The following is a 17144-nucleotide window of genomic DNA, read 5'->3' as shown; positions in this document are numbered from 1 at the left end:
TGTGTTGTCAGGTGGGCTGGCAGCTGAAGAACCTGGTGGGGAAGCTGAGAGAGGACCCTAAAGGTGTAGTCCTACTGCTGAAGAAGAGACCTACAGGCACCTGCGGGTTCACACCGGCCCCCCTCAAGAACATGCGTTGGAAACCGCCCATGGCTCAGGTGAACCTTCTAGAGCCCTTCATCTTTTACTTTGATATACTAAGGCAGTGTGATTGTTATTGTTCATATTACCTTTTGTTAAATGTGCCTTATGAGGGAGTAGGGAGATGTGCAACAAGTCTAGACAAGTGTAGGAAACACCCAGAGAGAGGGCTGCAGGGCTGAGGAACACTACTGTACTCTCACAGTGATGATGATGATGTCACTCTTACTGGGTCATCAGCCAGCAGTCTGTGTCAGTCTGCAGAGACAGGAGCTAACATCTCCTTCAGTGGTGAGTAGAAGAGAGAGGAACAAATGTCTGCTTTGAGTGGTTTGTGTATGTGGTGGTGGTTGTAGAACCAGATCAACATCTGGCAGTAATGTAGGGTGGGAATCATTAGTGATCCATGCTGTATTTATGTGGGTTAGGTTGGCTAGTCGCTAGCTTCCATGGAAGACAAGTCTCTGGGCCGCTCAATGGTTCAGCTCACAAAGTTCTTGGGTACACCCTCTTTTGAGAAGGTCACACCCCCTATGATTTGAGTTAGTGGAGACAAGGAGAATCAAGTCTCAGAAGGTCCAGACAAATCCTGTGTTAAATAAGTTATGTAATGGTAATCCAATTCACCACTCTCTCATATGTGGACAATTATGACCTTGCTGAGCTCTTAGCCACAGCCAGGCACCTGAGCCCTGACTGCAGTAACTGGGTCTCCATAGGGAACAATACGCTGTTGTAACCTAACCTGTGCACTGGTCCTGGCACTGCCCTGTCATGCCTCTGGAGGCTTCTTCTGCCCTGGCAAGATCAGATCACATGATATCAAAGTAGAGCTGGTTTCACTTAACAAAGAACCTCTCATCACAAAGATACTGGATCATTCGGGACCTGTTCACCGTTGTGTTTGAACAAGGTGTCAGGAATCAAAGTGCCACATCTTGGGTTTTATGATGAGAGAGGTGTCAGTGTGTTAAACAATGATGGAACACAGTGATTCAGGAGTGACACTAGATTCTACAGGTATGCTGTTTATAGGGGAGGAGGAGAGGGTAGACGTACTATGATCTGCTTGATGGAGAGTGAAACTGAACACGGTCAATTTACCAAGTAGTGTGGCTTTAAAATGCTGCCATAGCTGTGGTAGAATGGTATAGTTTCTTAAATGTATGCCGCAGCAGCTGTTTTGGATTCCCATCAAAATCCTTCCTTTCCCCAAATATAATTATTGACCCCTTCACTTTTTACACATTGCTATGTTACAGCCTTATTCTAAAATTGATTGATGAGGCAAACAAAAACAAATAAAACTACACACAATACCCCATAATGACAAAGCAAAAACAGTTTTCAGACCCTTTACTCAGTACTTTGTTGAAGCACCTTTGGCAGCAATTACAGCCTCGAGTCTTTTTGGATATGACGCTACAAGCTTGGCACACCTGTATTTGGGGAGCTTCTCCCATTCTTCTCTGCAGATCCTCTCAACCTCTGTCAGGTTAGATTGGGAGCATCGCTGCACAGCTATTTTCAGGTCTCTCCAGATATGTTTGATCGGGTTCAAGTCCGGGCTTTGGCTGGGCCAATCAAGGACATTCAGAGACTTGTCCCGAAGCCACTCCTGCGTTGTATTGGTTGTGTGCTTAGGGTCATTGTCCTGTTGGAATGTGAACCTTCGTCCAGTCTGAGGTCTTGAGCACTCTGGAGCAGGTTTGCATCAAGGATATCTCTGTACTTTGCTCCGTTCATCTTTCCCACGATCCTGACTAGCCTCCCTGCCGCTGAAAACATCCCCACAGAAAGATGCTGCCACCCCCATGCTTCACCATAGGGATGGTGCTAGGTTTCCTCCAGATGTGATGCTTGGCATTCAGGCCAAAGAGTTCAATCTTGGTTTCATTAGACTAAAGAATCTTGTTTCTCATGGTCAGAGTCCTTTAGGTGCCTTTTGGCGAACACCAAGCGGTCTGTTATGTGCCTTTTACTGAGGAGTGGCTTCTGTCTACTCTACCATAAAGGCCTCATTGGTGGAGTGCTGCGGAGATGGGAGAACTTTCCAGAAGGGCAACCATCTCCACAGAGGAACTCTGGAGCTCTGTCAGTGACCTTTGGGTTCTTGGTCACCTCCCTGACCAAGGCCCTTCTCCCGCGCAGTTTGGCCAGCTCTAGGAAGAGTCTTGGTGGTGCAGCGATAATGTAGAACCGGTCATATCATGAGCCTTCTCTTTCCTAACAAGTAGTGTTTAAATTGCCATGGCCAGGGAGTGTAAATACAGTTGCAGACAATTTAGATAATAAAGCATCAATTTTGGTGATGAATGTTGGAAGTTTAAAAAGACAAACGCAATTAGCTGGAGTAGACAATAGGATGTGACATATGGGAGAAACGCTTTTCCTTGCCAACAAGTTAGTAGATTTCCTAGAAAGTAGATACCTCTTGAGGCATCTATCCATTTGCTGTAGTTATGCTGCTGGCCGTTTGCCCACTAACAGTTACAATAGGTTCTATGAGGGGAGCATTTTATGACTGAATTATTATAATTTTTTTTCAGAGCACCCCTTCACTGAACAAACCCCAGTCTCCAGGTTGTTCCACAGACAGCGCCACCAAGAAGGAGAAACCCGCTATCCTGGACCTGTACATCCCCCCTCCCCCCTCGGTACCCTACACCCCACGCTGTGTACCCTTGTAAGTCCTGCACCCCCTTTTCCAATCACTGCCATACACTAGGGTCAGGGGGTTTCCTAGGCATTTAACCAGGCCTAGTCATAAGCATCGAGTACTTTGTGTTCTGTAAAAACTCCTGGCCTAAACCTACACCTCAGGGTGAGTTAGACGTATGTGTGGGTCCCTGTAACCCTGCATTGAGGGAGCCGCGCACCCATAGACAGCCGGTGCTCCATTCTCCAGCTACGTTCTCCTGTTCCGTTTCCCTGCCTTTGAGGTCTGGAAAAGGACTGTTTCAGCCCCCGATCTCTGGCCTTTCACCCATAAACTCCTACAACAGACCACATTCATCCCGTTCCGCTAGACACGTTATGCAACAGCCTCTGTTTCATCTGCCTCCATCTCTCATCTGCCTCCATCTCTCTCGCCGTCTCTCTTTCTCCCTCTGTGTATGGCAGTGACCAGGCTGTTGCTATGTTCAGATGGTGAATCATATTCAACAGGTTGTTGATTTTGTTGTATGAATCTTGAATTTAAGTTTTAGCCATTTATCAGACTCTCATATCCAGAGCAACTTTAGTTGGGGACTGCGCAACAGCATAAAACAAATTGTACTAATTTGATCTCCTTCCTTGTGCTCTCACCTATTTGAAATTGGATGTTGATGCTGATTTATTTTCTTTCCACAGAGAGAGTAAGATCAGCTCTTACTCCAGTATCAATAAGATCAGACCAAAGGGTTCAGAGTCGCCCAATTCCTTCCTGGACCTGGAGAGTCAAAGACGTTTCACCGTCGCAGACTACGACAAGCTGGGCGTGGTCTACCCTATCGAGGCCAATGTCATTCAGCCCAGGATGAGGCAACGCAACACCTCATCTCGTGGTTAGTGTCATACCCCCACAACACCCCCCCCCCCCCCCCCCCCCCCCCCACACACACACACACACACACACACACACACAAGGCCCACTCATTCTAGAATTCAAGCCAATATTCAAAACCAGTGAAAATAACCAAAACAATTCTGTTCTTCCTGCTTAGGTAAGCCACGCCCCCTCTCCATGCCAGTGGATACCTGTCTTGGAGTTGCAGACCCCTATGCCAAGCCCTGGGCACAAGGCCAGAAAGGTAAGAAACACATGCCAGCCACGCATCTTCTGAGTAATTGCAGAACAACATTTGACAGTAATCAACCAACAGTAAACTAATTGACCACAACCTCAGATTATCCAATTCACACCTTCACCAGTTAAATAATTGAACACATTGTAGAATTTGCCCCTCCAATGACCTTGGAGGACTGGTACCTCTGCTTAATTTACCAATGAATGAACCATGTGATTAGTGTCAACTGAGAGACAGAGTTTACTAGAGTACACTAGGGGTTGGAACCACCATTTCTTTTTTTCAATTTCACTGTTTAAACCTTCAAAATAAAGTTAGGAAACGGTTCGAACCAAAAAAAAAGTATCGGTTTATATCTTTTCGATTCCTTTTTAAACCTCTGAAATCGATATTTTTTAACAGCTAGCTTGACATTAAATTACTTAACCAATCAGTGCGGAAAGAGCAGCTTAGGAGCGGGCAAGCAATAGTTGTTTAAATGCGCGATGGACAGACAAGTTTAGGGTGGGGAGAAAGTGAGAGAGGGTGGTGGAGGAGGCTTGGCCTGAAGCGCTGGGCATCTTGTTATGACATACATAACTGAATTAGGCCCACAGAAATATGCCTACGGAGTGGAGGCTTCTATGGAGGACTTTTGAACGTCTTTGAACTTCCGAGAGTTGGCCTAACGTTGGACCAGAGCTAACAAGCTTGTGTGTGCAGAGCGGTACCTGAATTAAAAACACGTATTTTTCGTAGTTAATAAATCCAATGTGAAACAGCTATAGTACCTTGATTTAACTTTTTCAATGCTAGTTCATTCTTCTGTAATTAAAAAATCTCTCCCTAATTTCTGAATCACGCTACAGTAGCCAATGCTTCTGAGGGGGAGGCGCAGGCAGTAAGTTTGGGTGATATCCAGATTTTCATATCCTCATACGTCCTTCTCTCACGCTGGTATTTACGTTATTACTGGCTTAGTACACAAGGGGGCGCCAAAAAATGAAAAAGGCCATTGGGCGTCTACCAGAATGCTTACACAATTTCCATGAAGGCTGCCAGCTAAATATGCTAACGAGCGCAAACTAAAATAAACAAATTGCAAAGACAGGCAATCCAAATAATTAAGTTATACATATATATAGGTAGGAGCTACTGAATGTCATTTTTGGTGTGTTTGGATATTTAAAAGCAAATGTGAACAAGACACATTGTGCAAATGAACAAAGTTTTGATGCATGCTTGTCTAAAATAATAACAGTACTGTGTACACAATGTCTTTGGAGTCGGAGTCGCTAGGGAAATGGGCCTGTCTGTTCTGCTCAGAGAAGATGGGGGAGGAGCAGTCGGGCCCAGAACGCAGAGAGAAACGCAAGGAAATCAAGCTGCAGTGGCAGAGCTCATTGAAAGGATTACTTCTCAAACACAACAGAAAGCTAACACTATGATGCTACGTGAACAATGTTCCCGCAAATGTATTTAGGCATTGAGCAAATTTCAGGTCTGCTGAGTGCGAACTTGAACGTTGTGAAACATTTGTAGAACAACCAAAGTTACATTAATAACTCTAAATGAAGCATATAGGAGGAGTACCTATTTCTCTGTAAACCGCTCAACACAGAATAGCTGCAGGTGCGCACTCCCTCAAATCGTGTGGAGAAAATATCCTTTCTATTTCATTCAGCTTTGTTCAATTTGTGTTCATACTAGAAAATAATGGCATGTAATTCGGAGCAAATTTTGTCTGCTAAATGAACTAGTGTAGCCCACAGCCATTTGGCATAGCCAGATCAGGTCCTAACATAAGGACAACTCAGAGTATGCTATTCTGTTCTTCTGAAATAGATGCCATTTTCTACATATCATGCTTCTTTAAACCTGTCTAAAATAAATAATGGATTTATTATGGTGTAGGCTATATTACATGGATTTATTAGACTTTTTAAAATGTAGACGTTCCAAAGGTCTGCATCAGTAGATTGTAGGCTATGCGTGGAAGCCAGGAGATGCTAAATGTGTATGTTAAATAACATCAATTACTGTGAGAAGGACATTTGCTTGACAATCACCGGCACACACAATTTTGTGACCGCCACAGCCCTACACGGATTATATAGAGCTGGCTTCTCTGTTTTTTGGGCAGTACAGCGCAGCTACGTCTGGTAAGACGAGAGGTGGGGTTGTCTATTTGTCAGTAACTGCTGGTGTACAATGTCTAATATTAAAGAAGTCTCGATGTATTGCTCGCCTGAGGTAAAATACCTCATGATAAACTGTAGACTACACCATCTACCAAGAGTTCACATCTATATTTTTCGTATCTGTCTATTTACCACCACAAACACATGCTGGCTCTGAGACCGCACTCAATAAGCTGTATAAGACCATAAGCAAACAAGAAAATGCTCATCCAGAAGTGGCGCTCCTAGTGGCCAGGGACTTTAATGCAGGAAAACTTAAATCCGTTTGACCTCATTTTTACCAGCATGTCACATGTGCAACCATAGAAAAAAAAAAACTCTAGACCACCTTTACTCCACACGCAGAGATGTATACAAACCTCTCCCTCGCCCTCCATTTGGCAAATCTGACCATAATTCTATCCTCCTGATTCCTGCTTACAAGCTAAAATTAAAGCAGGAAGTACCAGTGACTCGCTCAATATGAAAGTGGTCAGATGATGTGGATGTGACGCAACAGGACTGTTTTGCTAGCACAGACTGGAATATGTTCCGGGATTCATCCAATGGCATTGGAGTATACCACCTCAGTCACCAGCTTCATCAATAAGTGAATTGACGACGTCGTCCGCACAGTGACCGTATGTACACTTCCCAACCAGAAGCCATGGATTACAGGCAACATCCGCACCGAGCTAAAGGCTAGAGCTTCCGCTTTCAAGGAGCGGGGCACTAATCCGGACGCTTATATGAAATCCCGCTATGCCCTCAGACGAACCATCAAACAGGCAAAGCATCAAAACAGGACTAAGATTGAATCGTACTACAACCGGCTCTGACGCTCGTTGGATGTGGCAGGGCTTAAAAACCATAACGGACTACAAAGGGAAACCCAGCCGCGAGCTGCTCAGTAACGCAAGCCTACCAGACGAGCTAAATACCTTTTTATGCTCGCTTTGAGGCAAGAAAAACTGAAGCTTGCATGAGAGCACCAGCTGTTTCGGACGACTGTGTGATTACGCTCCCCGTAATCGATGTGAGCAAGACCTTTAAACAGGTCAATATTCACAAAGTCGCGGGGCCAGTCGGATTACCAGAACATGTAGTCAAAGCATGCGCAGACCAACTGGCAAGTGTCTTCACTGCCATTTTTCACCTCTCCATGGCCGAGTCTTTAATACCTACATGTTTCAAACCGACAACCATAGTCCCTGTGCCCAAGATAGGGAAGATAACCTGCCTAAATGATTCCCACCCCGTAGTCCTCACATTGGTAGCCATGAAGTGCTTTGAAAGGCTGGTCATGGCTCACATCAACCATTATCCCAGAAACCCTAGACCCACCCTAATTTGCATACCATCCCAACAGGTCCACAGATGATGCAATCTCTATTGCACTCAACACTTCCCTTTCCCACCTGGACAAAAGGAACACCTACAGTTGAAGTCGGAAGTTTACATACACCTTAGCCAAATACCTTAAACTGAGTTTTTCACTATTCCTGACATTTTAATCCTAGTAAAAATTCCCTGTCTTAGGTCAGTTAGGACCACCACTTTATTTTAAGACTGTGAAGTGTCAGAATAATAGTACATTTACATTTAAGTCATTTAGCAGACGCTCTTATCCAGAGCGACTTACAAATTGGTGCATTCACCTTATGATATCCAGTGGAACAACCACTTTACAATAGTGCATCTAAATCTTTTAAGGGGGGGAGGGGGGGTTAGAAGGATTACTTTGTCCTATCCTAGGTATTCCTTAAAGAGGTGGGGTTTCAGGTGTCTCCGGAAGGTGGTGATTGACTCCGCTGACCTGGCGTCGTGAGGGAGTTTGTTCCACCATTGGGGTGCCAGAGCAGCGAACAGTTTTGACTGGGCTGATACAAGTAGAGAATGATTTATTTCAGCTTTTATTTCTTTCATCACATTTCCAGTGGGTCAGAAGTTTACATACACTCACTTAGTATTTGGTAGCGTTGCCTTTAAATTGTTTAACTTGGGTCAAACAGTTTGGGTAGACTTACATAAGTTGGGTGAATTTTGGCCCATTCCTCCTGACAGAGCTGGTATAACTGAGTCAGATTTGTAGGCCTCCTTGCTCGCACACGTTTTTTCAGTTCTGCCCACAAATTTTCGATAGGATTGAGGTCAGGGCTTTGATGGCCACTCCAATACCTTGACTTTGTTGTCCTTAAGCCATTTTGCCACAACTTTGGAAGTATGCTTGGGGTCATTGTCCATTTGGAAGACCCATTTGTGACCAAGCTTTAACTTCCTGACTGATGTCTTGAGATGTTGCTTCAATATATCCACATAATTTTCCTACCTGATGATGCCATCTATTTTGTGCACCAGGCCCTCCTGCAGCAAAGCACCCCCACAACATGATCCTGCCACCCCCGTGCTTCACGATTGGGATGGTGTTCTTCGGCTTGCAAGCGGCCCCCTTTTTCCTCCAAACATAACCATGGTCATTATGGCCAAACAGTTCTATTTTTGTTTCATCACACCAGAGGACATATAGCCTCGTTATTGTTATGTACCCGTCTTGTGTTACCTTGTATTTTTTTTTAACTTAAGTTAATTTAGTAAATATTTTAACTATTTCTTGAACTGCGTTGTTGGTTAATGGCTTATAAGTAAGCATTTCAAAGTAAGGTCTACGCCTGTTGTATTCAGCGCATGTGACAAATAAAATGTTATTTAATTCTAGTAGGGGGGGGGGCTGTAGACTATTTGTTAGTATACATGCATTCTGAAAGTATTCAGACCCCTTGACTTTTTCCACTTTTTTTAACGTTACAGCCTTATTCTAAAATTGATTAAATTAAATCCTCATCAATCTACACACAATAGCCCATAATGACAAAGTGAAAACAGGTTTTTAGGAATGTTTGCAAATTTATAAAAAAACGGATCCTTATTTACATAAGTTTTCAGACTCTTTGCTATGAGACTCGAAATTTGAGCTCAGGTGCATCCTGTTTCCATTGATCATCCTTGATGTTTCTACAACTTGCTTGGAGTTCACCTGCAGTAAATTAAATTGATTGGACATGATTTGGAAAGGCACACACCTGTCCATATAAGGTCCCACAGTTGACAGTGCATGTCAGAGCAAAAACCAAGCCGTGAGGTCGAAGGAATTGTCGTAGAGCTCCGAGACAGGATTGTGTTGAGGCACAGATCTGGGGAAGGGTACCAGAACATTTCTGCAACATTGAAGGACCCCAAGAACATAGTGGCCTCCATTCTTAAATGGACGAAGTTTGGAACTACCAAGACTCTTCCTAGGGCTGGGCGCCATGCCAAATTGCACAATCGGGGGCAAAGGGCCTTGGTCAGGGAGGTGACCAAGAACCCGATGGTCACTCTGACAGAGCTCCAGAGTACCTCTGTGGAAATGGGAGAACCTTCCAGAAGGACAACCATCTCTGCAGCACTCCACCAATCAGGCCTTTTATGGTAAGGTGGTCAGACGGAAGCCACTCCTCAGTGAAAGGCACATGACAGCCCACTTGGAGTTTGCCAAAAGGCACCTAAAGGACTCTGACCATGAGAAACAAGATTCTCTGGTCTGATGAAACTGAGATTTAACTCTTTGGACTGAATGCCAAGCATCACATCTGGAGGAAACCTGGCACCATCCCTACAGTGAAGCATGGGGGTGGCTGCATCATGCTGTTGGGATGTTTTTCAGGGACTGGGAGACTAGTCAGGATCGAGGGAAAGATGAAGGGAGCAAATTACAGAGATCCTTGATGAAGACCTGCTCCAGAGCTCTCAGGACCTCAGACTGGGGTGAAGGTTCGGCAGGTAGCTAGTGGTTAGAGTGTTGGGCAATAACCGAAAGGTTGCTGGATCGAATCCCCAAGCTGACAAGGTAAAAATCTGTCGTTCTGCCCCTGAACAAGGCAGTTAACCCACTGTTCCCCAGTAGACCGTTGTTGTAAATAAGAAATTGTGCTTATCTGACTTGCCTAGTTAAATAAAGGTTACATTTCAAAAAATAAATTCCAACAGGACAATGGCCCTAAGCACTCAGCCAAGACAACAGAGGAGTGGCTTCGGGGCAAGTCTCATTGTCTTTGAGGAGCCCAGCCAGAGCCCACACTTGAACCTGATCTAACGTCTCTGGAGAGACCTGAAAATAACTGTGCAGTGACCCTCCCCATCCAACCTGACAGAGCTTGAGAGGATCTGCGGAGAAGGGGAGAAATACCCCAAATACCGGTGTGCCAAGCTTGTAGCGTCATACCCAAGAAGACTTGAGGCTGTAATCGCTGTCAAATGTGCTTCAACAAAGTACTGAGTAAAGGGTCTGAATACTCTACATTATTAAAATACACTGCTCAAAAAAATAAAGTGAACACTTAAACAACACAATGTAACTCCAAGTCAATCACACTTCTGTGAAATCAAACTGTCCACTTAGGAAGCAACACTGATTGACAATAAATTTCACATGTTGTTGTGCAAATGGAATAGACAAAAGGTGGAAATTATAGGCAATTAGCAAGACACCCCCCAAAACAGGAGTGATTCTGCAGGTGGTGACCACAGACCACTTCTCAGTTCCTATGCTTCCTGGCTGATATTTTGGTCACTTTTGAATGCTGGCGGTGCTCTCACTCTAGTGGTAGCATGAGACGGAGTCTACAACCCACACAAGTGGCTCAGGTAGTGCAGTTCATCCAGGATGGCACATCAATGCGAACTGTGGCAAAAAGGTTTGCTGTGTCTGTCAGCGTAGTGTCCAGAGCATGCAGGCGCTACCAGGAGACAGGCCAGTACATCAGGAGACGTGGAGGAGGCCGTAGAAGGGCAACAACCCAGCAGCAGGACCGGTACCTCCGCCTTTGTGCAAGGAGGTGCACTGCCAGAGCCCTGCAAAATGACCTCCAGCAGGCCACAAATGTGCATGTGTCAGCATATGGTCTCACAAGGGGTTTGAGGATCTCATCTCGGTACCTAATGGCAGTCAGGCTACCTCTGGCGAGCACATGGAGGGCTGTGCGGCCCCACAAAGAAATGCCACCCCACACCATGACTGACCCATCGCCAAACCGGTCATGCTGGAGGATGTTGCAGGCAGCAGAACGTTCTCCACGGCGTCTACAGACTCTGTCACGTCTGTCACATGTGCTCATGTGCTCAGTGTGAACCTGCTTTCATCTGTGAAGAGCACAGGGCGCCAGTGGAGAATTTGCCAATCTTGGTGTTCTCTGGAAAATGCCAAACGTCCTGCACGGTGTTGGGCTGTAAGCACAACCCCCACTTGTGGACGTCGGGCCCTCATACCACCCTCATGGAGTCTGTTTCTGACCGTTTGAGCAGACACATGCACATTTGTGGCCTGCTGGAGGTCATTTTGCAGGGCGCTGGCAGTGCACCTCCTTGCACAAATCGGAGGTAGTGGTCCTGCTGCTGGGTTGTTGCCCTCCTACGGCCTCCTCCACGTCTCCTGATGTACTGGCCTGTCTCCTGGTAGCGCCTGCATGCTCTGGACACTACGCTGACAGACACAGCAAACCTTTTTGCCACAGTTCGCATTGATGTGCCATCCTGGATGAACTGCACTACCTGAGCCACTTGTGTGGGTTGTAGACTCCGTCTCATGCTACCACTAGAGTGAGAGCACCGCCAGCATTCAAAAGTGACCAAAACATCAGCCAGGAAGCATAGGAACTGAGAAGTGGTCTGTGGTCACCACCTGCAGAATCACTCCTGTTTTGGGGGGTGTCTTGCTAATTACCTATAATTTCCACCTTTTGTCTATTCCATTTGCACAACAGCATGTGAAATTTATTGTCAATCAGTGTTGCTTCCTAAGTGGACAGTTTGATTTCACAGAAGTGTGATTGACTTGGAGTTACATTGTGTTGTTTTTGAGCAGTGTATATTTGTCATTATGGGGTATTCTGTGTAGATTTGATGAGGGGGAAAAACTATTCAATACGTTCTAGAATAAATCTGTAATCTAACGTGGAAAAAGTCAAGGGGTCTGAGTACTTTCCAAATTCACTGTACAGTTGTGGCCAAAAGTTTTGAGTGACACAAATATTAATTTCCACATTTTGCTGCTTCAGTGTCTTTAGATATTTTTGTCAGATGTTACTATGGAATACTGAAGAATAATTACAAGCATTTCATAAGTATCAAAGGCTTTTGTTGCATCAACTTCGTGTAATTGTCAATGAGTCAATATTTGCAGTGTTGACCCTTCTTTTTCAAGACCTCTGAAATCCGCTCTGGCATGCTGTCAATTAACTTCTCGGGCACATCCTGACTGATGTTAGCCCATTCTTGCATTATCAATGCTTGGCGTTTTGTCAGAATTTGTGGGGTTTTGTTTGTCCACCCGCCTCTTGGGGATTGACCAGAAGTTCTCAATGGGATTAAGGTCTGGAGAGTTTCCTGGCCATGGACCCAAAATATTGATGTTTTGTTCCCCGAGCCACTTAGTTATCACTTTGCCTTATGGGAAAGTGCTCCATCATGCTGGAAAAGACATTGTTCGCCACCAAACTGTTCCTGGATGGTTGGGAGAAGTTGCTCTCGGAGGATGTGTTGGTACCATTCTTTATTCGTGGCTGTGTTCTCAGACAAAATTGTGAGTGAGCCCACTCCCTTGGATGAGAAGCAACCCCACACGTGAATGGTCTCAGGATGCTTTACTGTTGGCATGACACAGGACTGATGGTAGCGCTCACCTTATCTTCTCTGGACAAGCTTTTTTTCCGGATGCCCCAAACAATCGGAAAGGGGATTCATCAGAGAAAATTACTTTACTCCAGTCCTCAGCAGTCCAATCCCTGTACCTTTTGCAGAATATCAGTCTGTCCCTGATGATTTTCCTGGAGAGAAGTGGCTTCTTTGCTGCCCTTCTTGACACCAGGCCATCCTCAAAGTCTTTGCCTCACTGTGTGTGCAAATGCACTCACACCTGCCTGCTGCCATTCCTGAGCAAGCTCTGTACTGGTGGTGTCCCGATCCCACAGCTGAATCAACTTTAGGAGATGGTCCTGGCGCTTGCTGGACTTTCTTGGGTGCCCTGAAGCTATCTTCACAACATTTGAACCGCTCTCCATGAAGTTCTTGATGATCCGATAAATGGTTGATTTAGGTGCAATCTTACTGGCAGCAATATCCTTGCCTGTGAAGCCCTTTTTGTGCAAAGCAATGATGGCACCTGTTTCCTTGCAGGTAACCATGGTTGACAGAGGAAGAACAATGATTCCAAACACCACCCTCCTTTTGAAGCTTCCAGTCTGTTATTCGAACTCAATCAGCATGACGGAGTGATCTCCAGCCTTGTCCTCGTCAGCACTCACACCTGTGTTAACGAGGGAATCATTGACATAATGTCAGCTGGTCCGTTTTGTGGCAGAGCTGAAATGCAGTGTAAATGTTTTTGGGGGATTCAGTTAATTTGCACGGCAAAGAGGGACTTTGCAATTCATGTAATCACTTCATAACATTTTGGAGTGTATGCAAATTGCCATCATACAAACTGAGGCAGCAGAGTTTGAAAGTTAATATTTGTGTCATTCTCAAAACTTTTGGCCATGACTGTATATGTCAAGTTGCATCCCTGTCTCACCCCACAGCCCTGTGGAAAGATTTTTTGGGGGATCATATTAACTGCATAAGTAATGTTATGTTTTTCCCCTAACACTGCTTACCGTCAATTTGTATAGCAGACCCTCATGCAAAATTGAGTCAAGCTTTTTCGAAATCAACAAAGCATGAGAAGACTTTGCCTTTGTTTTGGTTTTTGTCAATTAGGGTGTGCAGAGTGAATACGTGGGCTGTCAAAGTAATTGGGTAAAAAGCCAATTTGACAATTGCACAGTACATTGTTTTCACTGAGGAAATGTACAAGTGTGCTGGTCAGAAAATTCTTGGCATTATCATTAAGGTTGCTGTTGACGCAAATCCCATGGTAGTTATTGGGGTCACATTTGTCTCCACTTTTGTGGATTGGGGTGATCAGTCCATGGTTCCAAATATTGGGGGAAATGTCAGAGCTGAGGATGTTAGTTTAATTGTAGCCAATTGGAATTTGTGGTCTGTATATTTTATCATTTCTTTTAGGATACCATCAACTCCACATGCCTTTTTGGGTTGGAGGGTTTGTATTTTGTCCTGTATTTCATCCAATGTAATTGGAGAATCCAGTGGGTTCTGGTAGCCTGTGATAGCTGATTATAAGATTTGTAATTTATCATGTATATGTTTTTGCTGTTTGTTCTTTGTTATAGGGCCAAAAAGATTGGAGAAGTGGTTTATCCATGCATCTCTGTTGGATAGACAACTCTTCGTATTGTTTGTTTAGTGTGTTCCAATTTTTCCTGAAGTGATAATAATAATAATATAAAGATAATATGGATTCTTCATTTGAGCTGTATGGATTTGACTTTGAGCTGATTTTCTGACGTGCCGTTCCATTTTCCGTAGTGTATTTCTTTATTGTTTTAGTAATTCACCATAGTGGAGGTGTAGACTCAGGTTTTCTTGGTCTCTGGTTGGATAGTTTTCTCAATTTCTTACATTCTTTATCAAACCATTTGTCATTGTTTTTCATTTTATTAGGCTGTCTACTGGACATTTTTAGATTTGATAGGGAAGCTAAAGGTCAAATATACTGTTTAGGCTTTATACTGGCAAGTTTACACATTCTCTATTACAATGAAATGTTTTGTCCAGAAAGTTGTCTAAACGGGATTGAATTTGTTTTTGCCTATTTTTTGGTAGGTTTCTACACTACTTTCCTTCCACCTATAGTATTTCTTAATACTGTGCAGGTTCTTTGGCCCTTTTTGAGTATTGCTCTGTTCAAGTAGTAACTAGCTAGCCATTTCACATCGGTTACACCAGCCTAATCTCGGGAGTTGATAGGCTTGAAGTCATAAACAGCTCAATGCTTGAAGCATTGCGAAGAGCTGCTGGCAAAACGCACGAATGTGCTGTTTGAATGAATGCTTACGAGCCTGCTGCTGACTGAGCGATGGTAGGCAGACTGCTCTATCAAATATCAAATCATAGACTTAATTATAACATAACACACAGAAATACGAGCCTTTGGTCATTAATATGATCAAATCCAGAAACTATCATTTCGAAAACAAAATGTTTATTCTTTCAGTGAAATACGGGTGGCATCCATAAGTCTAAATATTCCTGTTACATTGCACAACCTTCAATGTTATGTCATAATTACGTAAAATTCTGGCAAATTAATTCGCAACGAGCCAGGCGGCCCAAACTGTTGGATATACCCTGACTCTGCGTGCAATGAACGCAAGAGAAGTGACAATTCCACCTGGTTAATATTGCTTGCTAACCTGGATTTCTTTTAGCTAAATATGCAGGTTTAAAAATATATACTTCTGTGTATTGATTTAAAGAAAGGCATTGATGTTTATGGTTGGGTACATTCGTGCAACGATTGTGCTTTTTTTTCTGCAAATGCGCTTTTGTTAAATCATCCCCCATTTGGTTAAGTTGGCTGTCTTTGTTAGGAAGAAATAGTCTTCACAGTTCGCAACGAGCCAGGCGGCCCAAACTGCTGCATATACCCTGACTCTGTTGCAAGAGAAGTGACACAATTACCCTAGTTAAAATAAATTCATGTTAGCAGGCAATATTAACTAAATATGCAGGTTTAAAAATATATACTTGTGTATTGATTTTAAGAAAGGCATTGATGTTTATGGTTAGGTACACGTTGGAGCAACGACAGTCCTTTTTCGCGAATGCGCACCGCATCGATTATATGCAACGCAGGACACGCTAGATAAACTAGTAATATCATCAACCATGTGTAGTTAATTAGTGATTATGATTGATTGTTTTTTATAAGATACGTTTAATGCTAGCAAGCAACTTACCTTGACTTCTTATTGCATTCGCGTAACAGGCAGGCTCCTCGTGGAGTGCAATGAGAGGCAGGTGGTTAGAGCGTTGGACTAGTTAACTGTAAGGTTGCAAGATTGAATCCCCGAGCTGACGAGGTAAAAATCTGTCGTTCTGCCCCTGAACAAGGCAGTTAACCCACCGTTGCTAGGCCGTCATTGAAAATAAGAATGTGTTCTTAATTGACTTGCCTAGTTAAATAAAGGTGTCCAAAAATACCGATTTCCGATTGTTATGAAAACTTGAAATCGGCCCTAATTAATCGGCCATTCCGATTAATCAGTCAACCTCTAATTGCTACCTTGTAGAGGTGGACCTGGTCCATTGTCTATTGTGCGCTAGCTCAAAAACCCAACGTTAGCGCAAATTACAGCATTACAAATCTTCTCCGAAATGTGAGAATTATCTTTCTATCTGTAGTATTGTATAGCTTTTAAATTTCTCGCAGTAGGAATATCGCAAAAGTAGGATCAATGGCTCATTGGAGAGAAGACAACCTGCTGCGTTATGACACCGGCCAGTATTGAAATCTGACATGTATGATAGAAGTTTTTGTAATCTAAAAGTTGTATTCCTATTAACTTCCAGTATAGTGAGAGCGACTTTATCACGGTGCTACGTCAAACCGGACAGATTTCTGCCTGCTTGAACAGCAATATCTCATACGCATGAAAACATGAATTGACCCAGGGAATCGATAGAATATCGCTCAGAGATGCACAAAAACAATATAAACATTCAAAATGGGTGAACCGTTCCTTTAACTAAAGGGGAAAACTCTAGAAAGTTGAAGTTCAATCTCGTGCTTCTGATATTTTATTTTGTGCTGCAGTCCTGGAGGAGCTGCGTGTTTAGAGGGAACATTGCCCGTGACATTATTTCAGCCACTTATACTGAACAAAAATATAAATGCAAAAATTTCAACTATTTTACTGAGTTACAGTTCATATAAGGAAATCAGTGAATTTAAATAAATAAATTAGGCCCTAATCTATGGATTTCATATGACATTGCAGGGGTGCAGCCATGGGTGGGCACAGGCCCACCCGCTTGGGAGCAAGGCCCAACTGCAGATTTAGTGGCCTGATATTGTCCCCAGCACGAGGTTCACCTGTGTAATGATCATGCTGTT

General features: G+C 43.8%; 1 protein-coding gene across 2 annotated transcripts in view; it reads left to right on the top strand.

Moving 5' to 3' along the window:
* The window catches only part of LOC129811534 (connector enhancer of kinase suppressor of ras 3-like), an 83971-nt gene that overhangs the window by 43938 nt on the left and 22889 nt on the right, over positions 1-17144 (top strand). For both annotated transcript variants that reach the window (XM_055862927.1, XM_055862928.1), the window contains exons 9-12: positions 12-158; positions 2691-2827; positions 3496-3689; positions 3849-3935. In XM_055862927.1, the coding sequence (XP_055718902.1) occupies positions 12-158; positions 2691-2827; positions 3496-3689; positions 3849-3935 (565 nt within the window). The remainder of the gene's footprint in view (positions 1-11; positions 159-2690; positions 2828-3495; positions 3690-3848; positions 3936-17144) is intronic.

Source organism: Salvelinus fontinalis, chromosome 15, assembly GCF_029448725.1.
Source record: "Salvelinus fontinalis isolate EN_2023a chromosome 15, ASM2944872v1, whole genome shotgun sequence".
NCBI lineage: Eukaryota > Metazoa > Chordata > Actinopteri > Salmoniformes > Salmonidae > Salvelinus > Salvelinus fontinalis.
Note: the sequence above shows the minus strand (reverse complement) of the source record. Positions and strands in the feature narration are given on the sequence as shown.